The sequence below is a fragment of the Oncorhynchus mykiss genome, chromosome 29, assembly GCF_057628025.1.
Source record: "Oncorhynchus mykiss isolate SJ-2025 chromosome 29, ASM5762802v1, whole genome shotgun sequence".
NCBI classification, from domain to species: Eukaryota; Metazoa; Chordata; class Actinopteri; order Salmoniformes; family Salmonidae; genus Oncorhynchus; species Oncorhynchus mykiss.
Window position 1 is genome coordinate 19,757,047 of NC_143050.1, and position 27,606 is coordinate 19,784,652.

The 27,606-nt window shown below is 46.0% G+C and overlaps 1 protein-coding gene across 9 annotated transcripts in view; it reads right to left on the minus strand.

The window, feature by feature from the left end:
• Positions 1 to 13,664: 13,664 nt before the first annotated feature.
• LOC110509928 (uncharacterized) overlaps positions 13,665 to 27,606 on the minus strand; it is a 37,737-nt gene continuing 23,795 nt past the window's right edge. For all 9 annotated transcript variants that reach the window (XM_036968030.2, XM_036968032.2, XM_036968027.2 and 6 more), the window contains 15 exons: positions 26,160 to 26,426; positions 23,462 to 23,617; positions 20,204 to 23,376; positions 18,491 to 18,617; positions 18,107 to 18,212; positions 17,789 to 17,994; positions 17,484 to 17,650; positions 17,299 to 17,367; positions 17,057 to 17,205; positions 16,852 to 16,966; positions 16,510 to 16,697; positions 16,199 to 16,340; positions 15,931 to 16,057; positions 15,477 to 15,653; positions 13,665 to 15,358 (listed from right to left, as the gene is read on the minus strand). In XM_036968030.2, the coding sequence (XP_036823925.2) occupies positions 15,335 to 15,358; positions 15,477 to 15,653; positions 15,931 to 16,057; positions 16,199 to 16,340; positions 16,510 to 16,697; positions 16,852 to 16,966; positions 17,057 to 17,205; positions 17,299 to 17,367; positions 17,484 to 17,650; positions 17,789 to 17,994; positions 18,107 to 18,212; positions 18,491 to 18,617; positions 20,204 to 23,376; positions 23,462 to 23,617; positions 26,160 to 26,426 (5,193 nt within the window). In that variant the 3' untranslated portion in view covers positions 13,665 to 15,334. The remainder of the gene's footprint in view (positions 15,359 to 15,476; positions 15,654 to 15,930; positions 16,058 to 16,198; positions 16,341 to 16,509; positions 16,698 to 16,851; positions 16,967 to 17,056; positions 17,206 to 17,298; positions 17,368 to 17,483; positions 17,651 to 17,788; positions 17,995 to 18,106; positions 18,213 to 18,490; positions 18,618 to 20,203; positions 23,377 to 23,461; positions 23,618 to 26,159; positions 26,427 to 27,606) is intronic.

Sequence of the window (27,606 nt, forward strand, 5' to 3'; positions counted from 1 at the left end):
CTGCAGTCACTAACCACTCACCAGTACCTTCTGCTGCAGTCACAACAACCACTAACCACTACCTTCTGCTGCAGTCACTACAACCACTCAACACTACCTTCTGCTGCAGTCACTACAACCACTAACCACTACCTTCTGCTGCAGTCACTACAACCACTCAACACTACCTTCTGCTGCAGTCACTACAACCACTAACCACTACCTTCTGTTGTAGTCTCTACAACCACTAACCACTACCTTCTGCTGCAGTCACTACAACCACTAACCACTACCTTCTGCTGTAGTCACAACAACAACTAACCACTACCTTCTGCTGCAGTCACTACAACCACTCACCACTACCTCCTGCTGCAGTTACTACAACTGTTAACCACAACCTTCTGCTGCAGTCACCATAACCACTAACCACTACCTTCTGCTGCAGTTACTATAACCGCTAACCAATACATTGTTTCACAGTCACTACAACCAATAACCTCTACCTTCTGCTGCAGTCACTACAACCACTAGCTAATACCTTCTGCTGCAGTTACTGCAACAACTACCTTCTGCTGCATTTACAACCACTAGCCACTACCTTCTGCTGCAGTCACTACAACCACTAACCACTACCTTCTGCTGCAGTTACTAAAATTGCGAACCACTACATTCTGCTGCAATTTCTACAACCGCTAACCACTACATTATGCTGCAGTCACTACAACCACTAACCACTACCTTCTGTTGCAGTCACTAAAACCACTAACCAATACCTTCTGCTGCAGTCACTACAATCACTGACCACTACCTTCTGCTGTAGTCACTACAACCACTGACCACTACATTCTTTTGCTGTCACTACAACCACTAACCACTACCTTCTGCCTCAGTCACTAAAACCACTAGCTACTACCTTCTGCTGCAGTCACTACAACCATTAATCACAACCTTCTGCTGCAGTCACTACAACCACTAACCACTACCTTCTGCTGCAGTCACTACAACCACGGACAACTAACTTATGCTGTAGTTACTACAACCCCTAACCACTACCTTCTGCTGCAGTAACTACAACCACTAACCAATATCTCCTGCTGCAGTCACTACAACCACTAACCACTACCTTCTGTTGCAGTCACTGCAACCACTAACCACTACCTTCTGCTATAGTCACTACAACGACTAACAACTACCTTCTGCTGGAGACACTACAACCACTACCTTCTGCCTCTGTCACTACAACCACTAGCTACTACCTTCTGCTGCAGTCACTGCAACCACTACATTCTGCTGCAGTCACTATAACCACTAACCACTACCTTCTGCTGCAGTTAGTACAATCACTAACCACTACCTTCTGCTGCAGTCACTACAACACCTAGCTACTACATTCTGCTGCAGTCACTACAACCACTACCTTCTGCTGCAGTCACTACAACACCTAGCTACTACATTCTGCTTCAGTCACTACAACCACTCACCACTACCTTCTGCTGCAGTCACTACAACCACTAACCACTACCTTCTGCTACAGTCACTACAACCACAGACCACTAACTTATGCTGTAGCTACTACAACCCCTAACCGCTACCTTCTGCTGCAGTCTCTACAACCACTCACCACTTCCTTCTGTTGCAGTCACTACAACCACTAACCACTACCTTCTGCTGTAGTCACAACAACAACTAACCACTTCCTTTTGCTGTAGTCTCTACAACCACTAACCACAACCTTCTGCTGCAGTCACTACAACCACTAAACACAACCTTCTGCTGTAGTCACAACAACAACTAACCACTTCCTTTTGCTCTAGTCACTACAACCACTAACAACTACCTTCTGCTGGAGTCACTACAACCACTACCTTCTGCTGAAGTCACTACAATAACTGACCACTACCTTCTGCTGTAGTCACTACAACCACTGACCACTACATTCTTCCCCAGTCACTACAACCACTACCTTCTGTTTCAGACACTACAACCACTAACCACTACCTTCTGCTGCAGTTGCTGCAACCACTAACCAATATCTTCTGCCGCAGTCACTACAACCACTAACCACTACCTTCTGTTGCAGTCACTACAACCACTAACCACTACCTTCTGCTGCAGTCACTACAACCACTAGCTAATACCTTCTGCTGCAATTACTGCAACAACTACCTTCTGCTGCATTTACTACAACCACTAGCCACTACCTTCTGCTGCAGTCACTACAACCACTAACCACTACCTTCTGCTGCAGTTACTAAAATTGCTAACCACTACATTCTGCTGCAGTTTCTACAACCGCTAACCACTACATTATGCTGCAGTCACTACAACCACTAACCACTACCTTCTGTTGCAGTCACTAAAACCACTAACCAATACCTTCTGCTGCAGTCACTACAATCACTGACCACTACCTTCTGCTGTAGTCACTACAACCACTGACCACTACATTCTTTTGCTGTCACTACAACCACTAACCACTACCTTCTGCCTCAGTCACTAAAACCACTAGCTACTACCTTCTGCTGCAGTCACTACAACCATTAATCACAACCTTCTGCTGCAGTCACTACAACCACTAACCACTACCTTCTGCTGCAGTCACTACAACCACGGACAACTAACTTATGCTGTAGTTACTACAACACCTAACCACTACCTTCTGCTGCAGTAACTACAACCACTAACCAATATCTCCTGCTGCAGTCACTACAACCACTAACCACTACCTTCTGTTGCAGTCACTGCAACCACTAACCACTACCTTCTGCTGTAGTCACAACAACAACTAACCACTTCCTTTTGCTGTAGTCTCTACAACCACTAACCACAACATTCTGCTGCAGTCACTACAACCACTCACATCTACCTTCTGCTATAGTCACTACAACGACTAACAACTACCTTCTGCTGGAGACACTACAACCACTAGCTACTACCTTCTGCTGCAGTCACTGCAACCACTACATTCTGCTGCAGTCACTACAACCACTAACCACTACCTTCTGCTGCAGTTAGTACAATCACTAACCACTACCTTCTGCTGCAGTCACTACAACACCTAGCTACTACATTCTGCTGCAGTCACTACAACCACTACCTTCTGCTGCAGTCACTACAACCACTCACCACTACCTTCTGCTTCAGTCACTACAACCACTCACCACTACCTTCTGCTGCAGTCACTACAACCACTAACCACTACCTTCTGCTGCAGTCACTACAACCACAGACCACTAACTTATGCTGTAGCTACTACAACCCCTAACCGCTACCTTCTGCTGCAGTCTCTACAACCACTCACCACTTCCTTCTGTTGCAGTCACTACAACCACTAACCACTACCTTCTGCTGTAGTCACAACAACAACTAACCACTACCTTTTGCTGTAGTCTCTACAACCACTAACCACTACCTTCTGCTGCAGTCACTACAACCACTAACCACTACCTTCTGCTGCAGTCACTACAACCACAGACCACTAACTTATGCTGTAGCTACTACAACCTCTAACCACTACCTTCTGCTGCCGTCACTACAACCACTAACCAATATCTTCTGCTGCAGTCACTACAACCACTAACCACTACCTTCTGTTGCAGTCACTACAACCACTAACCACTACCTTTTGCTGTCGTCACTACAACCACTAACAACTACCTTCTGCTGGAGTCACTACAACCACTACCTTCTGCTGCATTTACTACAACCACTAACCACTACCTTCTGCTTTAGTCACAACAACAACTAACCACTTCCTTTTGCTGTAGTCTCTACAACCACTCACCACTACCTTCTGCTGTAGTCTCTACAACCACTCACCACTACCTTCTGCTGCAGTCACTACAACCACTCACCACTACCTTCTGCTGCAGTCACTACATCCACAAACTACTACCTTCTGCTGCAGTTGCTGCAACCACTACATTCTGCTGCATTTACTACAACCACTATCCACTACCTTCTGCTGCAGTCACTACAACCACTACCTTCTGCTGCAGTCACTACAACCACTAACCACTACCTTCTGCTGCAGTCACTACAACCACAGACCACTAACTTATGCTGTAGCTACTACAACCTCTAACCACTACCTTCTGCTGCAGTCACTACAACCACTAACCAATATCTTCTGCTGCAGTCACTACAACCACTAACCACTACCTTTTGCTGTAGTCTCTACAACCACTAACCACTACCTTCTGCTGCAGTCACTACAACCACTAATCACTTCATTTTGCTGTAGTCACTACAACCACTAACAACTACCTTCTGCTGGAGTCACTACAACCACTACCTTCTGCTGCATTTACTACAACCACTAACCACTACCTTCTGCTGTAGTCTCTACAACCACTCACCACTACTTTCTGCTGCAGTCACTACAACCACTCACCACAACCTTCTGCTGCAGTCACTACAACCACTAACCACTACCTTCTGCTGTAGTCTCTACAACCACTCACCACTACCTTCTGTTGCAGTCACTACAACCACTAACCACTACCTTCTGCTGTAGTCACAACAACAACTAACCACTTCCTTTTGCTGTAGTCTCTACAACCACTAACAACTACCTTCTGCTGGAGTCACTACAACCACTACCTTCTGCTGAAGTCACTACAATCACTGACCACTACCTTCTGCTGTAGTCACTACAACCACTGACCACTACATTCTTCCGCAGTCACTACAAGCACTACATTCTGCTGCATTCACTACAACCACTAACCACTACCTTCTGCTGCAGTTAGTACAATAACTAACCACTACCTTCTGCTGCAGTCACTACAACACCTAGCTACTACCTTCTGCTGCAGTTGCTGCAACCACTACATTCTGCTGCATTTACTACAACCACTAACCACTACCTTCTGCTGCAGTCACTACAACCACTACCTTCTGCTGCAGTCACTACAACCACTAACCACTACCTTCTGCTGCAGTCACTACAACCACAGACCACTAACTTATGCTGTAGTCTCTACAACCACTAACCACTACCTTCTGCTGTAGTCTCTACAACCACTCACCACTACCTTCTGCTGTAGTCTCTACAACCACTCACCACTACCTTCTGCTGCAGTCACTACAACCACTAACCCATACCTTCTGCTGTAGTCACAACAACAACTAACCACTACCTTTTGCTGTAGTCACTTCAACCACTAACCACCAACTTCTGCTGCAGTCACTACAATCACTAACCACTACCTTCTGCTGCAGTAACTCCAACTATTAATGACTACCTTCTGCTGCAGTCACTACAACAACTAACCACTACTTTTTGCTGGAGTCACTACAACCACTACATTTTGCTGTAGTCACTACAACCACTAACCACTACACTCTTCCGCAGTCACTACAACCACTAACCAATAACTTCTGCTGCAGTTAGTACAATCACTAACCACTACCTTCTGCCTCAGTCACTACATCCACTAGCTACTACCTTCTGTTGCAGTCACTGCAACCACTACATTCTGCCACAGTCACTACAACCACTAACCACTACATTCTGCTGCAGTCACTACAATCACTCACCACCACCTTCTGCTGCAGTCACTACAACCACTAACCACTACCTTCTGCTGCAGTTACTGCAACCACTACCTTCTGCTGCATTTACTACAACCACTAACCACTACCTTCTGCTGCAGTCACTACAACCATTCATCACTACCTTCTGCTGGAGTCACTACAACCACTACCTTCTGCTGTAGTCACTACAACCATTGACCCCTACATTCTGCTGCAGTCACTACAACCACTAACCACTACCTTCTGCTGCAGTCACTACAACCGCTAACCACTACCTTCTGCTGCAGTCACTACAACCACTAACCACTACCTTCTGCTGCAGTTTCTATAACCACTAACCACTACATTCTGCTCCAGTCACTACAACTACTAACCAGTAACTTCTGCTGCAGTCACTACAACCACTAACCACTACCTTTTGCTGTAGTCTCTACAACCACTAACCACTACCTTCTGCTGCAGTCACTACAACCACTACCTTCTGCTGCATTTACTACAACCACTAACCACTACCTTCTGCTGTAGTCTCTACAACCACTCACCACTACCTTCTGCTGCAGTCACTACAACCACTCACCACAACCTTCTGCTGCAGTCACTAAAACCACTAACCACTACCTTTTGCTGTCGTCACTACAACCACTAACAACTACGTTCTGCTGGAGTCACTACAACCACTACCTTCTGCTGCATTTACTACAACCACTAACCACTACCTTCTGCTGTAGTCGCAACAACAACTAACCACTTCATTTTGCTGTAGTCTCTACAACCACTCACCACTACCTTCTGCTGTAGTCTCTACAACCACTCACCACTACCTTCTGCTGCAGTCACTACAACCACTCACCACTACCTTCTGCTGCAGTCACTACATCCTCAAACTACTACCTTCTGCTGCAGTTGCTGCAACCACTACATTCTGCTGCATTTACTACAACCACTATCCACTACCTTCTGCTGCAGTCACTACAACCACTACCTTCTGCTGCAGTCACTACAACCACTAACCACTACCTTCTGCTGCAGTCACTACAACCACAGACCACTAACTTATGCTGTAGCTACTACAACCTCTAACCACTACCTTCTGCTGCAGTCACTACAACCACTAACCAATATCTTCTGCTGCAGTCACTACAACCACTAACCACTACCTTTTGCTGTAGTCTCTACAACCACTAACCACTACCTTCTGCTGCAGTCACTACAACCACTAATCACTTCATTTTGCTGTAGTCACTACAACCACTAACAACTACCTTCTGCTGGAGTCACTACAACCACTACCTTCTGCTGCATTTACTACAACCACTAACCACTACCTTCTGCTGTAGTCTCTACAACCACTCACCACTACCTTCTGCTGCAGTCACTACAACCACTCACCACAACCTTCTGCTGCAGTCACTACAACCACTAACCACTACCTTCTGCTGTAGTCTCTACAACCACTAACCACTACCTTCTGTTGCAGTCACTACAACCACTAACCACTACCTTCTGCTGTAGTCACAACAACAACTAACCACTTCCTTTTGCTGTAGTCTCTACAACCACTAACAACTACCTTCTGCTGGAGTCACTACAACCACTACCTTCTGCTGAAGTCACTACAATCACTGACCACTACCTTCTGCTGTAGTCACTACAACCACTGACCACTACATTCTTCCGCAGTCACTACAAGCACTACATTCTGCTGCATTCACTACAACCACTAACCACTACCTTCTGCTGCAGTTAGTACAATAACTAACCACTACCTTCTGCTGCAGTCACTACAACACCTAGCTACTACCTTCTGCTGCAGTTGCTGCAACCACTACCTTCTGCTGTAGTCACAACAACAACTAACCACTTCCTTTTGCTGTAGTCTCTACAACCACTAACAACTACCTTCTGCTGCAGTCACTACAACCACTACCTTCTGCTGCAGTCACTACAACCACTACCTTCTGCTGCAGTCACTACAACCACTAACCACTACCTTCTGCTGCAGTCACTACAACCACAGACCACTAACTTATGCTGTAGTCTCTACAACCACTAACCACTACCTTCTGCTGTAGTCTCTACAACCACTCACCACTACCTTCTGCTGTAGTCTCTACAACCACTCACCACTACCTTCTGCTGTAGTCTCTACAACCACTACAACCACTACCTTCTGCTGCATTTACTACAACCACTAACCACTACCTTCTGCTGTAGTCGCAACAACAACTAACCACTTCATTTTGCTGTAGTCTCTACAACCACTCACCACTACCTTCTGCTGTAGTCTCTACAACCACTCACCACTACCTTCTGCTGCAGTCACTACAACCACTCACCACTACCTTCTGCTGCAGTCACTACATCCTCAAACTACTACCTTCTGCTGCAGTTGCTGCAACCACTACATTCTGCTGCATTTACTACAACCACTATCCACTACCTTCTGCTGCAGTCACTACAACCACTACCTTCTGCTGCAGTCACTACAACCACTAACCACTACCTTCTGCTGCAGTCACTACAACCACAGACCACTAACTTATGCTGTAGCTACTACAACCTCTAACCACTACCTTCTGCTGCAGTCACTACAACCACTAACCAATATCTTCTGCTGCAGTCACTACAACCACTAACCACTACCTTTTGCTGTAGTCTCTACAACCACTAACCACTACCTTCTGCTGCAGTCACTACAACCACTAATCACTTCATTTTGCTGTAGTCACTACAACCACTAACAACTACCTTCTGCTGGAGTCACTACAACCACTACCTTCTGCTGCATTTACTACAACCACTAACCACTACCTTCTGCTGTAGTCTCTACAACCACTCACCACTACCTTCTGCTGCAGTCACTACAACCACTCACCACAACCTTCTGCTGCAGTCACTACAACCACTAACCACTACCTTCTGCTGTAGTCTCTACAACCACTCACCACTACCTTCTGTTGCAGTCACTACAACCACTAACCACTACCTTCTGCTGTAGTCACAACAACAACTAACCACTTCCTTTTGCTGTAGTCTCTACAACCACTAACAACTACCTTCTGCTGGAGTCACTACAACCACTACCTTCTGCTGAAGTCACTACAATCACTGACCACTACCTTCTGCTGTAGTCACTACAACCACTGACCACTACATTCTTCCGCAGTCACTACAAGCACTACATTCTGCTGCATTCACTACAACCACTAACCACTACCTTCTGCTGCAGTTAGTACAATAACTAACCACTACCTTCTGCTGCAGTCACTACAACACCTAGCTACTACCTTCTGCTGCAGTTGCTGCAACCACTACCTTCTGCTGTAGTCACAACAACAACTAACCACTTCCTTTTGCTGTAGTCTCTACAACCACTAACAACTACCTTCTGCTGCAGTCACTACAACCACTACCTTCTGCTGCAGTCACTACAACCACTACCTTCTGCTGCAGTCACTACAACCACTAACCACTACCTTCTGCTGCAGTCACTACAACCACAGACCACTAACTTATGCTGTAGTCTCTACAACCACTAACCACTACCTTCTGCTGTAGTCTCTACAACCACTCACCACTACCTTCTGCTGTAGTCTCTACAACCACTCACCACTACCTTCTGCTGTAGTCACTACAACCACAGACCACTAACTTATGCTGTAGTTACTACAACCCCTAACCACTACCTTCTGCTGCAGTCACTACAACCACTAACCCATACCTTCTGCTGTAGTCACAACAACAACTAACCACTACCTTTTGCTGTAGTCACTTCAACCACTAACCACCAACTTCTGCTGCAGTCACTACAATCACTAACCACTACCTTCTGCTGCAGTCACTCCAACTATTAACGACTACCTTCTGCTGCAGTCACTACAACAACTAACCACTACTTTTTGCTGGAGTCACTACAACCACTACATTTTGCTGTAGTCACTACAACCACTAACCACTACACTCTTCCGCAGTCACTACAACCACTAACCAATAACTTCTGCCTCAGTCACTACATCCACTAGCTACTACCTTCTGTTGCAGTCACTGCAACCACTACATTCTGCCACAGTCACTACAACCACTAACCACTACATTCTGCTGCAGTCACTACAACCACTCACCACCACCTTCTGCTGCAGTCACTACAACCACTAACCACTACCTTCTGCTGCAGTTACTGCAACCACTACCTTCTGCTGCATTTACTACAACCACTAACCACTACCTTCTGCTGCAGTCACTACAACCATTCATCACTACCTTCTGCTGGAGTCACTACAACCACTACCTTCTGCTGTAGTCACTACAACCATTGACCCCTACATTCTGCTGCAGTCACTACAACCACTCACCACTACCTTCTGCTGCAGTCACTACAACCACTAACCACTACCTTCTGCTGCAGTCACTACAACCGCTAACCACTACCTTCTGCTGCAGTCACTACAACCACTAACCACTACCTTCTGCTGCAGTTTCTATAACCACTAACCACTACATTCTGCTGCAGTCACTACAACTACTAACCACTAACTTCTGCTGCAGTTTCTACAACCGCTAACCACTACCTTCTGCTCCAGTCACTACAACTACTAACCAGTAACTTCTACTTCAGATTCTACAACCGCTAACCACTACATTCTGCTGCAGTCACTATAACCACTACCTTCTGCTGCAGTTACTACAACCACTAACCACTACCTTCTGCTGTAGTCACTACAACCACTAGCCACTACCTTCTGCTGTAGTCACTACGACCACTAGCCACTACCTTCTGCTGTAGTCACTACAACTACTAGCCACTACCTTCAGCTGCCGTTACTTCATCCTCTAGCTACCACCTCATTCATAAAAGAAGAAGAATTGGATTATAAAATATGTCCTAAACACAAGAGTACAAACGGAGTGGAACATTCTGAACCTAAATGTTGGTAAATGTAAGCAATTCAAAGAATATTTTTGTAATATTGTGAGATGGTAATAAGATGGAAAGAGAAAGGGTACAGGATACCTAGTCAATTGTACAACTGAACGCATTCAACTGAAATATGTCTTCCACATTTAACCCAACCCCTCTGAATCAGAGAGGTGCGGGGGGCTGCCATTATCAACATCCATATCTAATAAACTGTCAGAAGGTTTTGTACTGTCTCTCCATTGCAAGATAAACCGATACAGAATGTGTATTTTATACTTGCTATACATTTTTTATTTATTTGACCTTTATTTAACCAGGCAAGTCAGTTAAGAACAAATTCTTATTTTCAATGACAGCCTAGGAACAGTGGGTTAACTGCCTGTTCAGGGGCAGAATTACAGATTTGTACCTTGTCACCAAGGTGGTTTGAACTTGCAACATTCTGGTTACTAGTCCAACGCTCTAACCACTAGGCTATCCTGGCGCCCACATGTTCAGAACATGCATACATGTTTTCTGGGCTAGCTTCTTACATAAGACAGATCTGTACATTCCTATCTGATAATGAGTGAGATCTAGATGATGAGGAGTGAACACACTGACTGCACAAAGATAAGACACACACATTCCCATAGTGCTACAGCATACAGACCCCAAGGCACAACAGAACTGAACAAATGAAGAGAGAGCTGTGTAGAAAGTAGGGGCAGTGCCTGAGTCATTTAAGACATGGTTGTTTTAAAGGTCGAGAAGGAAAGGGGACTGGCCCTCCTGATGAAAAATAGAACACCAGGTTCAGAAAACAAAGTGGAAATGTGGATGGGGAGGAACAAAGTGATGTTGCGGGAGAAGGAGAAGTTCGCCAGACTGATAAGAGACCAGTGGGGGTTTGGTTCAAAGGGGGAAAATGTCTATTTTTTGTTTTTTTCCCCCCTGTTCTTTTATCACAGTCAGAGCAAGTGTGTTTATTTACTTATTTTTTAAAAGGGCAGATAGGCGTTCTCTCTGGAGATAGATGGGGTGATTGGATGAAGGAGTAGAAAGAGGGGTGATTAAAAAAGCCTTTAGGAGTGTGGAAGACCAGCCAGACCAGGAATGTAGGGGGAAATCCTGAGAGGATTCAGAGAATAATGGAGATATATGTTTTCCCTCTGTTCGATGTGTAGCTGCTATTACCTCAGTGCTGCAGCCCTCCTAGAGGTGTGTGTGTGTGTGTGTGTGTGTGTGTGACTGTGTCTGTGTCAGAGAGAGAGAGAGAGAGAGACTTACAGTGGGACTGAAATTATTGACACCCTTAATAAAGATGAGCAATAATGACTGTATAAAATAAATAATTTAAATACTGAGCTATATTGTATGCTGTAAAAAATAACAGACAAGGGCCCCAGGACCAGTGAAAGCAAATAGCCCCATAACATCAAAGATCCACCACCATATTTTACAGTAGGTCTGTGGTTATTGTCTGCTCCTGTATTCTGATTTCGTGGCCAAAGAGCATAATAATCATGTCATCCAAAAAATCTAAATGCCTGGAGTCTGCTAAAAATGCATTGGCACAGATTGGAAACGGTGTGTTGGTCAGATGCCGTGAAAATACAGCTCTTCAGCGACACACACCAGTGGTGGGTTTGGCATTGAAATGAGAATGCATAAACAGTGAAGAACCCAATACACCTACTGTAAATGGTGGTGGATCTTTAATGTTATGGGGCGATTTTGGTTCCACTGGTCCTTGCTAAGGTAAATGTAATATTTGTGTTGTGGAGAAATGACCAGGCAGGAGACGGGAGTACAGTTAGTTTTCATTTAGTCAAAACCCCTCGTGCTCTACAGCTCCCGGCACCCCAGTGCGCATGTGCATTTCCTATTAGGTGTAGTAACGTAACACTGCCGTAATGCATTACTGCTTAGTAACGGCACAGTAACTAATATAAACAGATGTAGATCCCAGATACTACAGTAAACGCTTCTCACAGGAGGCTGAAATTTGGCCTCAAGTGGATCTTCCAGCAAGACAATAACCACAATGCACACATCAAAATCCACAAAGAAATGTTTAAATGGTCACAAAATCTAAATGTTACAATGGGAATCTCAGTCTCTGGACTTGAAACCCATTAAAAACACGTGGTTTGATTTTAAGAGGATGGTCCATAAGCACAGACAAAGGATATCAAGGACCTGGAAAGATTCTGTATGGAGGAATAGTCTAAGATCCATCCCAATGTGTTCTCCAAAAGGCTCAGTACTGTTATCCTCGGAAGGTGAGGTATTGAAAGGTATTGAAAGCAGGGGTGTCAATCATTTTTACCCTTATAGAACTTCGAAAAAATTAGATCACATGTTAAACAAAATATCTTTCTCTGAGTACAATTTGTGAGCATACAATATAGCTTAGTATTTAAGTTATTTATTTTATACTGTCATTTTTGCTCATCTTTATCAAGGGAGTTAATAATTTTGGACCCTACTGTATGTGTATGATGAAGAACTAGAGCAGGGGTGTCAAACTCATTCCATGATGGGCCTAGTGTCTGCAGGTTTTTGGCTTTTCCTTTCAATTAAGACGACCAGGTGTGGGGAGTTGTGACCTTAATTCATCAGTCAAGTGCAACAGAGGAATGAAAACCTGCTGACACCTGGCCCTCCGTGGAATGAGTTTGACACCTGTGGTTTAGAGGGTTGTTAGAGGAGGAAGGCCAGTCTTCCTATCCTTGGAACCAGGATATCCACTGCTCTATCCATTTCTCTAGGATGAGGTGTCCCTTCATCCTCTTTAAACTAGAGGTGTTTTGTTCCCATGCCCGTAACAAATAAAAAAATGGACATTGGCAAAACACAGCAGGATTAGTGGGGGAGAGATAAATCTTTACCAGCATTTTAGTAACATTCTCTTCCTTAGTAACTGGGAATAAACCCTTTCAAGTTGCTCTAAATTCACCAGTAATCCAAACACTAACATTCTGTGTGTAATGGAGGACATTATGGTTGATGTACTGTAATAAAACAGGCAAAGTGCAGGAAGAGAAGAATGATATGACAGAAGAAATGATGGGTGGCTAGGCATTAACATCAGCAGGGAATGAAGAGTGGGGTAGATTCTAGGGATGAAATAAATCTCCCTCCATTGAAATGTTTCTCTAAGATAAGTTATCAGCTCAGACACAATACTCAAAAACTATCCAGGCCGCTCATCAAGGCAGCTACACAAATTCGATGACAATAAACATTTCTCAAAACATTTTATTGTATCAATAATACTCACAATAATGTCACAGAAAAATCACAGAGTGTTTAAGAAAGGTCTGGTCTATGTAGGATATTTTTTATTATGTTTTAAAACAGCACAGCTTCAAATAAAAACAGTCAGTGGATGAGGAGCAAGATTACAACCTTGAAATTATACTCATGAGGACAGAACACTGAAGGAACCCAAACCTCACTACACATCAGTCTCATTTAAATGTGGCTAAAACTACAACTACTGCCAATCACAAATGCTTCACAATTTTATGAATTTCGTACAATGCAAAAAAGTTGAAAAAGGTATTGTGTTTATCAGTTAGATACAGTACAAAGACATCATTCTATTAGTTTACCGGTAATTGTAATGACACGGTTCTAAGCACCAACCTGTCGGTTGAAGTTATATTCATAGATCATTTATACACAGTTAATGAGGAGGTGACGAGGCAAGAGGGGGTTGAGCACCATGAAAATCCAACCTCCCCCTGTTTGCTCTTCCCCGTCCACCCACAATAGGAAACCTTAAAAATATCTGGTGTCCCCAGAGAAGCACCATCAATATGCAATAAATACATTTAAGAAAACAAACATATACAAGTATAAATAAAGTCACAATTTACAATTCTTCATTTTCTCTGTAATCCAGAAAAGGAGATAGCAACCAAAAAAAGAGGTAAAAAACTGGGAGAATGATCCCATTAGAATAAGAATAAGATAAAGGGGATCTTCTTTAGGGCGAATTGTAGCAATCACATCTCTCTCTACCAAACATTATTTAGGATTATTATGCAAAAACTAAAATCACATTAAAACACACCAGATTTTCAACAAAGAGTGAAACCAGATTAGTCCTCTAGTTCTAGTTAACCCGTATTTCAGAGACATTTTTACAATTTCTTAAATGAATATTCCTAATGCTTTAGAAAGTTGTGCCTGCATGTTTGATTTTCTAATTTCCTTTCATCTAAATACAGTTCACAAGGCCAATGTGGTGTACCTTTAGGCTGGTAAAACTTTAGAAATATCTAGGTCAGAATAAATACAATGGAAATAGCACCCCAAAGAGTATACAGACAGGAATGACAAATGTCAGAGTTCACCTGAATAGAAAACCAAACCAAAACAATGGGATTTCAATGAGACTATCAGCTACTTTGCTTGTGAAGCAATTCCCCTGCTGTTACCATAGCAACACGGTAAATTCATGGACATAGAATAACTAGATTGGTGTAAAAAAGTTCCATTGGATTTGCATAAAAGTACCTGAATTAATGCACCATATACCGGCTACTTGACGCTTTTGAATCACAGCAGTGTCCGTTTTAATTAAGACCTGATTTCCAGTGCTAACAATGTTCACATTTTCTGTAGTTGTCTGACATGTTTTATTAACAAATAGTAGTACCAGTCTAGTCATTCTATCTCAAGACTCAAGTCCAATCAGCAGCTGGTAGGAGGGGAAGACAACAGTGAGCTGGAATTCAATTGGCTGATGGCTGATGGCCAATATCTTATTGTGATGTAAACAATACTGAGTAAACATGGTTGGCTGTTCACCAAGTGTTAGCAGTAGTAGTATTCCTTGAAGACAACGTCTGTGCTGCCACTAAGTAGGAGCTTTGGTTATGGCTGCCAGACAACAGGGAGGATGCTTCACTTGGAGCAGGGTGATGGAGTCTGGAGAGAGAAAGAGGAAGAAAAAGGCAGACAGAAAGGGGGGTAAATATGATGGACATAACTTCATAGCACATAGAAAACCTGTGTGTGTGTGTGTGTGTGTGTGTGTATGTCTCACCACACAGATGCTGTCATAGGTTCTCATCAGCTCCTCCATGCAGTACTGCTCCAGCACCACTACTCCTGCCAGCGAAGGGCTTTTGGACACGGTCCGGGCACAGTCCTCACAGTGCACCATGTAGGTCTTCCTGCTGCCAGACTCACTAGTTACAAACAGCAGGTCAAACACCTCCACCTGCACACAGACACAACACAATCACTCACTGCAGAAATAACCAAAGGCATACACCAACACTCTGTTGGTAAGATGCTCGGGTCATGGTAGTTCATAGCAGGTCTGATACGGGCATACACCAACACTCTGTTGGTAAGATGCTCGGGTCATGGTAGTTCATAGCAGGTCTGATACAAGCATACATCCACAGGCTGTTGGTAAGATGCTCGGGTCATGGTAGTTCATAGCAGGTGGGTGGATACAAGCATACATCCACAGGCTGTTGAGAGGGACTTACGTCACACTCATTGCAGTAGTAGGCTGGTTCGTCCTTCACACGGCTCTGATAAGAGATCTTCTTCCCTGCAGCAACCAGCTGGTCTCTCAGAATCTGAATGTGCTTAATGGACTGTAGGAGACAATGTCTGAGAGAGATAGAGAGGTAAGGTGTAGCAAGAAACAGACATTCATACTAGATAGATGACGAGGGACATTTACACACACACACACACACACACACACACACACACACACACACACACACACACACACACACACACACACACTTGACCATCTTGTAGGTTTCTTGGTCGGTGATCTTGATAGTGCGGGCTACATTCCAGGTGACATGGATCATCGGAACGATGGACTTGACCTTCTTGACCTCATTCCACTCAAAACGCTCCAGAGCCAGTTGATACTGGTATGCTGCAAGGGCAAAGACGACACACACATACTTTACAGTAGAAAAGCACACAAAAGGATTTTGATATGAATTTGACTGAGGTAAATGATAGTGTAGATTCAGTAGCTGCACTGTGCATGACCCAGCTCCCATTTCCTATCTATGTCCTGCTGGACACTGCTAGTAACTCACAGTTGAGAGGTCCCACGTTCCAGGCGATGTTGTTGCACCAGCCCACAGCCTGCACCCAGTGGACGGACCCTGCGTTGATCCACACCAGGTCCCCTGGTCTCTGGATGAAGCGGTACACTGGGATGTTGGAGCGGTACAGGTCCTCCAGAACAGGCCACCAGGACCCAGTCAGGTAGTCTACTCCATACCTGAAGGAGGGGGTAGAAATGGTAACAAAGTGGTGGTTGCTGGTTCAAATCCCCTTTGAGTCACTGTTGTTATGCCTTTCAATGAGCAGAACAGCTCAAAATGCTTAACTAATTTGAAAACAGACCCTCACACAAAAACAGAACCATGACTCACTTCTCACAGAAATTGTTGATGTGCTCCCAGTAGTGTTCATGGACTGCAAACCACTCACAATCTCCCGGCCCAATGTTGATGTTCACAGAGCAGAAGTTATTATTCTCCTGGTGGCCTGAAAACAGACATACAGATATATTTAAGCCAATGGACAGAGGCATGTAATATGCATATAAACACACACCAATATAACTCAGACACTGACCAGGTGTACGGCTGCCGGGGACCTTCATGTAGAGCTGGACGGTGTTCATGCCCAGGATGGTGTGTCCCACGTGGCTCAGCATGTTTCCATTGTACTCCACACGCATGAAGGCTGGTAGCTTCAGCAGCTCCTGCAGCTGGGGCTTCCACCTGGTAACACATGTCAAACACTTAACACTTCCTCTCTAATGGTGTCCTTAGCCCTGTCTAAAACAATCAACCACATGTAAAAGCTAATCTCACCTCTTAGGATCAGAGATGTCGATGTTGGTGCCGAATTTGATAATCTTCCCAGTTGATTTCGCCTCCGGCCTATAGGAAAGAAGAAGTGTCTTTAATAACGGCAGAACATTGTTTTGATTAAACGTATTGTATTTGATTTCATAAGGAGTTGACTGCACAGTATGCTGTGGATACTATGAGGTGACCTGAGTGTGTTAGCAATAGGGGTAGGGCCAACTTTGGTAAGAGTTGCTTTGCTAGTAACCACAGTAGGGCTGGTTTTGCTGGTGCCAGATGCAGGGTTGGTTGATGGGTCAGAAGACGGAGTCTTCTTCTCTTCATCCTCATCCTCATCCTCACTGTCCTTCTCTTCCTGTAGACACATTTAGGCACATGAACTTAGCTGGGCAAAGAGAGGAAGTGGGGGGGGGGGGGGGGGGGGGTATAGGTAAGCATTATGTGTTTCTGTGTGTGATACTTGTGTGTGTGTGTGTGTGTGTTCATCCACAACCTGGAGGCTTTCCTGGAAGCTGGAGGCCTGGTACGCAGCGTACTTGAAGATGGTGGTGTGTGAGCGGCTGCTCTCGCAGGGCCAGGTCTGAGCTGAACCAGTAGCGTCCCAGTTCTCATCAGCAGGCTGCTGTACCTGGGTCCTCACCTCCACAGCATGCTCTGCATTGGCCTCCACCAGAGACTTAGTGGAGAACAGACCCAGGTCTGACAGAGAGGGAGGGAGAGGAAAGAGAGACAAAAGTATAGTGAGTAGATGATAAATTATGTTGATGTTTTAACTTTTAGCCCTGAGAAAAATTGAAATGTGCAAACTCACTGATTCGTAGTGATCCAGCCAGGCCTCTGATGACAGTGACAGGGTTCTTGGGGTCAGTACAGAATTGGAGGAGGACTGGGGAGAAGGCATCTCTCTTACTCTCCAACTGGACACAGACACACAGGACAACACAGGAATACATCAACTGGGCATTGCACAAATACAGAACTGATACATGAGTAATGGATATGAGAATGAAGAAGAAAAGAGGGGGGAAAAAGAAGAAGAAGATTACTTTATGGTCTATTGTCATAAGACAAAGAGCTGCATGTTTTTTTGTTGTTGCTTTAACACCCCCCCCCCCCCCCCCCCCAAGAACACCCACACAGACAGGTTGGTGCATAGGGTCAGCCGCAGTGCAGCGCCCCCAGAGTGTGGACTCACATAGATGCTTGGTGTGGGGGGGTTGAGCTTCTCTCGTGGGATGGGTGTGTTGGTGCTAAGGACAGGCTTGACAGAGAAAGCAGGGAGCAGATAGGACTCCCGAAACTTCCCGTTCACCTTCGCCCCCCTAAACAAACAGAGAGAGACAGATGAAGTGGGAGAATTCAATAAGATTGAATTAAATACACTTTTCATTGTTTTGTGCCACAACCTCTCTTCCTCCAATGAAATGTCTTGGTAGTAAATATACAGTACCAGTCAAAAGTTTGGACACACCTAATCATTCAATGGTTTTTCTTGATTTTTTACTATTTTCTACATTTTAGAATAACACTGAAGACATCACAACTATGAAATAACAAATATGGAATCATGTAGTAACCAAAAAAGTGTTAAACAAATATATGTCAAAATATATTTTAGATTTTAGATACTTCAAAGTAGCCACCCTTTGCCTTGATGACAGCTTTGCACACTTGGCATTCTCACAACCAGCTTCATGAGGTAGTCACCTGGAATGCATGTCAATTAACAGGTGTGCCTTGTTAAAAGTTAATTTGTGTAATTTCTTTCCTTCTTAATGCGTTTGAGCCAATCTGTTGCGTTGTGACAAGGTAGGGGTAGTATTCAGAAGACAGCCCTACTTGGTAAAAGACAAAGTTCTATTATGGCAAGGACAGCTCAAATAAGCAAAGAGAAATGACAGTCCATCATTACTTTAAGACATGAAGGTCAGTCAATACGGAAAATTTCAAGAGCTTTGGAAGTTACTTCAAGTGCAGTCGCAAAAACCATCAAGCGCTATGATGAAACTGGCTCTCACGAGGACCGCCACAGGAAAGGAAGACCCAGAGTTACCTCTGCGGCAGAGGGTAAGTTCTTTACAGTACGTAACTGCACCTCAGATTGCAGCCCAAATAAATGCTTCACAGAGTTTAAGTAGCAGACACATCTCAACATCAACTATTCAGAGGAGACTGCGTGAATCAGGCCTTCATTGTCAAATTGCTGCAAAGAAACCACTACTAAAGGACACCAATAATAAGAAGAGACTTGCTTGGGCCAAGAAACACTAGCAATGGACATTAGACTGGTGGAAATCTGTCCTTTGGTCTGATGAGTCATATTAGAGAGATTTTTGGTTTCAACCTCCGGGTTTTGTGAGACGCAGAGTAGGTGAATGGATGATCTCCGCATGTGTGGTTCCCACCGTGAAGCATGGAGGTGGTGGTGTGATGGTGCTTTGCTGGAGACACTCTCAGTGATTTATTTAGAATTCAAGGCGTACTTAACCAGCATGGCTACCACAGCATTCTGCAGCGATACGCCATCCCATCTGGTTTGCACTTAGTGGGACTATCATTTGTTTTTCAGCAGGACAATGACCCAAAACACACTTCCAGGCTGTGTAAGGGCTATTTGACCAAGAAGGAGAGTGATGGTGCTGCATCAGATGACCTGGTCTCCACAATCACCCGGCCTCAACCCTATTGAGATGGTTTGTGATGAGTTGGACCGAAGAGTGAAGGAAAAGCAGCCAACAAGTGCTCAGCATCTGTGGGAACTCCTTCAAGACTGTTGGAAAATCATTCCTCGTGAAGCTCGTTGGGAGAATTCCAAGAGTGTGCAAAGCTGTCATCAAGGCAAAGGGTGGCTACTTTGAAGAATCTAAAATCTAAATCTAAATCTACATCACATGTACCGTGTACTCACTTGCAGGACCTGACGACCTCGCTGGCTGTGTGTCTGATGCTGACCTCTCTTAGTGGGATCCTGCGCTCCTCGACCTCGGAGGCGATGAACATCTCTCGGTTTCCACTCTCCACCTTGATCAGACGGATCTTCAGCTCCTTGGGAGAGCCCATGGACAGAGCCTTCAGCTTGAGGAAATCAGCAGCAGCCAGGGGACAGGGGGTCCTCCTCACTGGGGCAGCAGAGGCAGCCGGGGTGGGGGAAGGGGAGGAGGTGTTGATAAAGCTGGTGGTGGATGCTGTTGCCAATATGTCTGGGTTGCTGCCTGGTGTGGACGTCTTGGTTTGAGGCTCACTGCGCCTCTCATTCTTCATCTCTGTTGATTGTGCCCCCTGCTCAGTGTTTCCTGTGTGCGTCTTGTCTTTCTGTCCCTGGATGTCTTTGCTCTGGAGGCCATGGTTCCCCTGAATGGGACGGCTCTTCTTAGTGTCTTTGTGCTGCTTGGCTAGGCGACTGGGGTGAGGTGTAGATGAGGACAGCGTTATAGAGGCTGACTTTCTGTCACACTTTTCTTCCACGTTCTTCTTTTCATTTCCTCCACTCCTCTGATGACTGCTGACGCTGTTATCTTGTTTTCTTCTCTTCCTCTTCCCTTCCCCATCTCGGTTTCCATCCGCACCGCTTGGCTCCGTCTTTCTGTCTGTCTGCCTGCGTGCCTCCCTCTGTCCTCGCTCCTCCTTGGTGGTGGCAGGCAGCCGGTGTGTGGTGGTCAGTCTAAACTCAGCGCTCAGAGACCCGGCCGTCTCCCCACTGTCTACACCCTTAGTCTTCTCTTTCTTTCTCTCATTCAGAATCTCCTCCAATCTCGCGTGCTTCTGTTTTGTGCGCTCCCCCACGGAGAGCTGTGGTTGGTCGAGGTTTAAAGGAGGGCGGGGTTTGGAAAGCGGATCTGAGGTAGTGTGAGTGGATGATTTGCTAGTGAGTCTTGGGGGCGTGGTGGAGTCAGATGTGGGGGAGGGGTTCTGCTGGTCCTGACAATTGGTTTCGGGATCCATGGCGAGGGATGAAGAGTACTTCACTCCTCCCATGGAGCTAGGAGGAGGACGCCCAAACGGACCGCCGCGATATGTGTACCTCTGGCCCCCCAGGAATGAGGCCAAAGACTTGAAGACATCAGCCACTCCTGTCTGGTGAAGGTGTGGCCGACGGGGAGGCAGAGAGCTGGGCGATGTGTCCCCACCACTGTCCTCCTCTTCCTCCTCCTCCTCTTCCTCCACTCCATTGGGAGTATCAGGCAAGCCATAGAGCTTGGCCAGGTCGCTATGGCGAAGGTCATCAGCACCCCTCCCCTCACCGACACCCTCGGCCTTCTCATTGAGCCCCTCTGAGTTCCCATGGGGGGGTGAGAGGGGCGGGCCGTGGGTTGGGCTGGGCTGCAGGACAGGTCTCCTCATCACTCCTCCCTCCTCTTCCTCTTCCTCACTCAGGGCTGATGCTGGGGAGCCTTGCCAACTGAGAACAGGGGGGCTGGCAGGGGGGTTGTCTCCCATCTCCTCCACACTGCCCACCCCCGCCGCAGGTTGGAGATCTGGGGCCCGCAGGACCCCACCTTTTGGACTAACACCCCATGTCTCTGTCTGGATCTGGATGGATCCCCCTGACCCAGCCATAGGGGGAGCTGCTGGGGTTTTGGATGAGAGTGTGGAGGGGGTCAAATCAGCCTTCCTCCCTGGGCTGCATTTAGAATATGTTGAAGGGCTGGTGGGCTGAGGACTGGTATTACGGGTCTTATTGTTCGTGTTGGTGCTGATGTTGTTGTTGTTGGTGGTAGTCTGAGTGGTAGTGAGTGGAGGACAGGCTGGTAGTGGTGAGTCCTTGACTGGGAATTTGGGTTGAGTTGGGTTTGACTTGTTCAGGGTCCCTCCCCTCTCTGACTTTTTGTGTTTGGATGGATGTGGGGAGGGTGTGGGTTGGCTGGGACGGGCTGCAGGCGGGCCAACAAGTGGGATTGTCTCTGAACTATTTGGAGAGCTGTGCTCATGGGACTTTCCACCTCTTTCTTGGGCCTTCTCCCTGTGTATGTGTTTGCCAGGGGTGGATGGTGTCTGGGAGGGTTGGCCTGGCTTACCTGGCGTCCCTGGAACCTTAGATCCAGACTTAGGGGAGGAAGGACATACTGACGGAGGGAGGGATGATTTACATAGGGACTTTGAGGATCCCCTCTCTGCTTTTTCCATATTTTTATCCCTAAGGCTCTTCTCCCTTTTCTCTGTCTTCCTCTCTTCCTCTTTCTTTTTCCTTTCCACTTTGTCCCTCCCTTCTTCACCTTTATGGGTTTTATTCTTCACCCCATCCCCACTTTTCTCTTCTTTTTCCTTTCTCCTTGTCCTCTCCTCCATCTTCCTCTTCTGTTCCCTCTTTCCCTCCTCACCTCTTTCTGCTCTCCTTTCCTTATGTTTCCTCTCTGTCTGTTTGTGTCTGTGAGGCTGCAGCTCTGGCCTGTTGCCAGTAGGTCTGTTGTTGTTGACAGTAGGAGAGCTGGGTGGGGTCTGAGGCTCTGAGGCCCTGCTAGGCTTCATCTCTAACCTCTGAGCGCTTGAGCCTAGCCATGTGGGGGAGGCAGAGAGAGGGGGAGGTGTGGGACTGGGCGAGGGTGTCCTTGGTCCCCGTTTGTGGGGTGTGTCAGTGCCAATGTCAGGGCTCCTCTGATTGGGAGGAGGATCTTTCTTCCCACTGGCCTTACTAGGAGTGGTGGAGCTGGAGAGGCCAGAGGGGATGGAGGAGCTCAGGGTGGTGCAGCATCCATCTCTGTGGTTGCTGTTGCGGTGGGGAGGCTCTGTAGCAGAGGGCTGGGAGGGGGTCTGATCCCTTTGCTGTCTGTGGGAGCGTGGAGCTGGGGGGCTGTGCTGAGGTACTGAGGGGGGTGATGTGGGATGCTGGTGGTGGAGGTGCTGGCTGTAAGGCACGCCGGTGCGGTCTGCTGGTGAGGAGGGGTGCTGGGACTGGCCATCCACCTCCACTCTGGATCCATGGTGGGGGGGTCTTCTGTTGCCACTGGGCTGGGCTGTAGAAGGGTGGCGGGCATAGGAGGAAGGAGGGGGGTCTTGACCATTGAAGAGGGCCTGGGGAACTGGAGAATGGGTAGAATGATGTGTTCTGTATTTGAGACTCCCTAATCCTGACTTGGTGGATTCCTGAAATAACGAGAGAGAGAGGATGGTTCATAGTCTTTAATAAAGCATGGCTTTCTTGAAGATCATTTGCTATTAACTGACTTACTTGTAACTCTATAGACAAGCTCCTCCTGTCAGCATGGGTGCGAGGACCAGGTCTGTCATATGATTGTTTCCAGAAGCCTTGTTCGGATGGGGGGTAGTGGGGTGGTGATTGGTGCTGGTCTGGGCCGGGTAGATGCACTGATCCACGGTGAGAGGGCTGGTGAGAGAGAACAGTAATAACAGTCGGTATCCTGGTGATGTATATTTGAACCCTGCCAGAAGGTGGTGCTATTGTATAAATATCACTCAGAGTTGCTTCAAACCACTGTTCCAGGATCAGATAGATACAGTGGTGACACATCATTCAGGGCAGGTGGGGCAGATTTCTACTCCAAAATGCAGGTGTTTCAGCCTAGCTCAGTGCTTTTTGTGGTGGTGGGGCAGGCCAGCAGAAAATAGGAGTATTGCACCGTGATTGGCTCTGTTCACTCTGTTCTGTCACTCATGGGGACACTATGTCACCAGCCTTTAGTAAGGGTAGACATCGAAAATGTGAGCCCTTTGGGTCCTGCATAGACTTAGATTAGAAATCCCCTTCAAGAAGGATTGGCCACAGATTTGATTTATTTATTTATCCGTTATTTTACCAGGTAGGTTGACTGAGAACACGTTCTCATTTGCAGCAACAACCTGGGGAATAGTTACAGGGGAGAGGAGGGGGATGAATGAGCCAATTGTAAACTGGGGATTATTAGGTGACCATGATGGTTTGAGGGCCAGATTGGGAATTTAGCCAGGACACCGGGGTTAACACCCCTACTCTTACGATAAGTGCCATGGGATCTTTAATGACCTCAGAGAGTCAGGACACCCATTTAACGTCCCATCCGAAAGACGGCACCCTACACAGGGCAGTGTCCCCAATCACTGCCCTGGGGCATTGGGATATTTTTAGACCAGAGGAAAGAGTGCCTCCTACTGGCCCTCCAACACCACTTCCAGCAGCATCTGGTCTCCCATTGAGGGACTGACCAGGCCCAACCCTATTTAACGTCAGAAGCAAGCCAGCAGTGGTATGCAGGGTGGGATGGTGCTGGCAAGATAAAATGATGGCAGATAAAATGAGGTCAAATCACATGATATCTACAGTAGCTTTGATTGGACTGATCATGTCAACATCATACTTTCAAAATCTTAGCTAGCAGTCATCATCATAAATCAAGTAGACAAATCTATTAAATCCTTTTTAATCCTTGTCATGTGAAGAGAAATAATGAAGATAAATTATAGATAAAACGTGTCGGTGCTCATCGGCCATAAACATTACACAACAAGTTGGAAATCGTAAATTCAACAATGAGTTGTTTGGAAGGAATCGGTGACAGTGGCTAACCGCAAGTATTGCAGCTGGGAAGTCAGACTGGAAAAATACATTTTTAACGGTCATCCAACTTGGAATTGTAAATCTTTCTCTTATGACAAAATTTGCCAATGAAGTACGCACAACAAAGTGAGTCCAGAAATGTCTTATATTCTGCTGCATAAATTATGTAATATGCCATGGAGATATAGTCAGCCATTTCAGCTATGTTTTTAAAAAAGGCAGTAAACAAGGCTGAATTAACTGTTACGCTGCCAGACAAGGCTCCGCTGATAGCCAGGTGTAGCGGTGGTAAGGATTCACTCCATGGGGCTGAAAAGAAAGCTCTGCTGTTGGGACAGCTTTATGTAGGCCCTAACAGTTTGTGGGTACCGCTTGTCACCGTTGTAGTGCAATTAATGTATTGTTTAGTATTGTGATGTGTAGTGGCTTTGCTGGCATGCATCAACACATTTTGGGGGTGGGGGTGTGTGTGTGTGTGTGTGGGGGGGGGGGGGGGGGGGGATTTAGATGATATTACCCTAGTGGTTAAGGTTAGCAGTAGAGCCATCTGATCCTAGATCAGGTTAGAGAGAACATATTTCTCAAGCACTAATAGCAGAACCAGCTGTGGTGGGGGACCTTCCACTCCTGGAAAACACAGGCACAGGGAGAATGGCCTAGGAAGAGGTGTAATGTCATGATCACTAGTTCAGGTGGCGACTTATCTCCCCTGGGCAGATTCTGTGTGTAGACTGAAGAATCTGCCGAGACTCAATGGGATGCGTGAGATAACAAGCTGCAGTATTTTCGTTTTTTGTGTTTTTACTACTGGTTATATGGACGTATCAGGTTGGGCCAAGGAAGTGCTTATTAAACTGCTGCGCTTCGAGTGCTTTGCACGAGTACCCACATGGACCCCTTTTCCTCCCCAATGTCGATCTTGTCTCATCGGACTCAGGAGGCGAAAGTTGAGTCATGCGTCCTGGAAACATGACCTGCCAAACCGCGCTTCTTAACACCCGCCTGCTTAACCCAGAAGCCAGCCACACCAATGTGTCGGAGGAAACACTGTTCAACTGACGACCGAGTTCAGCCTGCATGTGCCCAGCCCGCCAGAAGGAGTCGCTAGAGCACGATGACCCAATTAATGCCCCCCTACCAAACCCTCCCTAACCCGGATGACTCTGGGCCAATTGTGCGCCGCCCTATGGGACTCCCGATCACTGCCGGTTGTGATACAGCCCGGGTTCGGCCATAGACCACTGCGCTACTCGGGAGGCCCAGAACTCTTGATTTCTAATACGTATAGACCAAGAAGTTAATCACACAGCTGACCAAATTAACATATTATGGAAGATTTTACTTCTGGGTTAACAGAGAATAGGTGGTGACTGACCTGCTCAGGACAAGAGCTCCTGCTCCTTTTGGCAGGGCAGTCTTCCCTGGGAGGGGGGGGATGCTTTGCGGGTGGGGAGCGGTGTGGAAGTTGGTCACGGTGGTGGTTGTGATGGTGGGAGGCCGTGCGCTTCCATGGTCCTAGTTCCTGGTCCATCATCCTGCCCGGGAAGGCCCTGGAGCGATCTGAAGGTGCCCACCTCTCTGCTGGGGAGCCCAGGTCTCTGCGGGGGTCTCTGGGCAGATGGTGCTGGTGGGGACCCCCATACTGGGAGAGACAATTCTCATTATTAAAGTCATGCAATCAATCATAAAAATGATCTAATATATTTAAGCAATAAGGCACGAGAGGGTGTGGTATATGGCCAATGTGCCATGGATAAGGGCAGTTCTTATGCATGACGCAACGAGGAGTGCCTGGATACAACCCTTAGCCGTGGTTTATTGGCCATACACACCACAAACCCCTGAGGTTTCTTATTGCTATTATAAACTGGTTACCAACGTACACTACCGTTCAAAAGTTTGGGGTCACTTAAAATAACATCAAAATGATCAGAAATACAGTGTAGACATGGTTAATGTTGTAAATTACTATTGTAGCTGGAAACGGCTGATTTTTTAAAATGGAATATCTACATAGACGTACAGAGGCCCATTATCAGCAACCATCACTCCTGTGTTCCAATGGCACGTTGTGTTAGCTAATCCAAACGTATCATTTTAAAAGGCTAATTGATCATTAGAAAACCCTTTTGCAAATATGTTAGTACAGCTGAAAATGGTGTTCTGATTAAAGAAGCAATAAAACTAGCCTTCTTTAGACTAGTTGAGTATCTGGATCATTATAATTTGTGGGTTCGATTCCATGCTCAAAATGGTCAGAAACAAAGAACTTTCTTCTGAAACTCGTCAGTCTATTCAAGTTCTGAGAAATGAAGGCTACTCCATGTGAGAAATTGCCAAGAAACTGAAGAGCTCGTACAACGATGTGTACTACTCCCTTCACAGAACAGCTCAAATTGGCTCTAACCAGAATAGAAAGAGGACTGGGAGGCCCCGGAGCACAACTGAGCAAGAGGACAAGTATATTAGAGTGTCTAGTTTGAGAAACAGATGCCTCACAAGTCCTCAACTGTCAGCTTCATTAAATAGTACCCGCAAAACATCAACAGTGAAGAGGTGACTCTGGGATGCTGGCCTTCTAGGCAGAGTTGCAAAGAAAAAGCCCTATCTCAGACTGGCCAATAAAAATAAAATATTAAGATGGGCAAAAGAACACAGACACTGGACAGAGGAAGACTGGAAAAAAGTGTTATGGACAGACTAATCTAAGTTTGAGGTGTTCAGATCACAAAAAATAACATTTGTGAGATGCAGAAAAAATGAAAAGACGCTGGCCCTGACGGCCCACCACTGCAAGGCCTTCTTTGCTGGCCTAAACATCA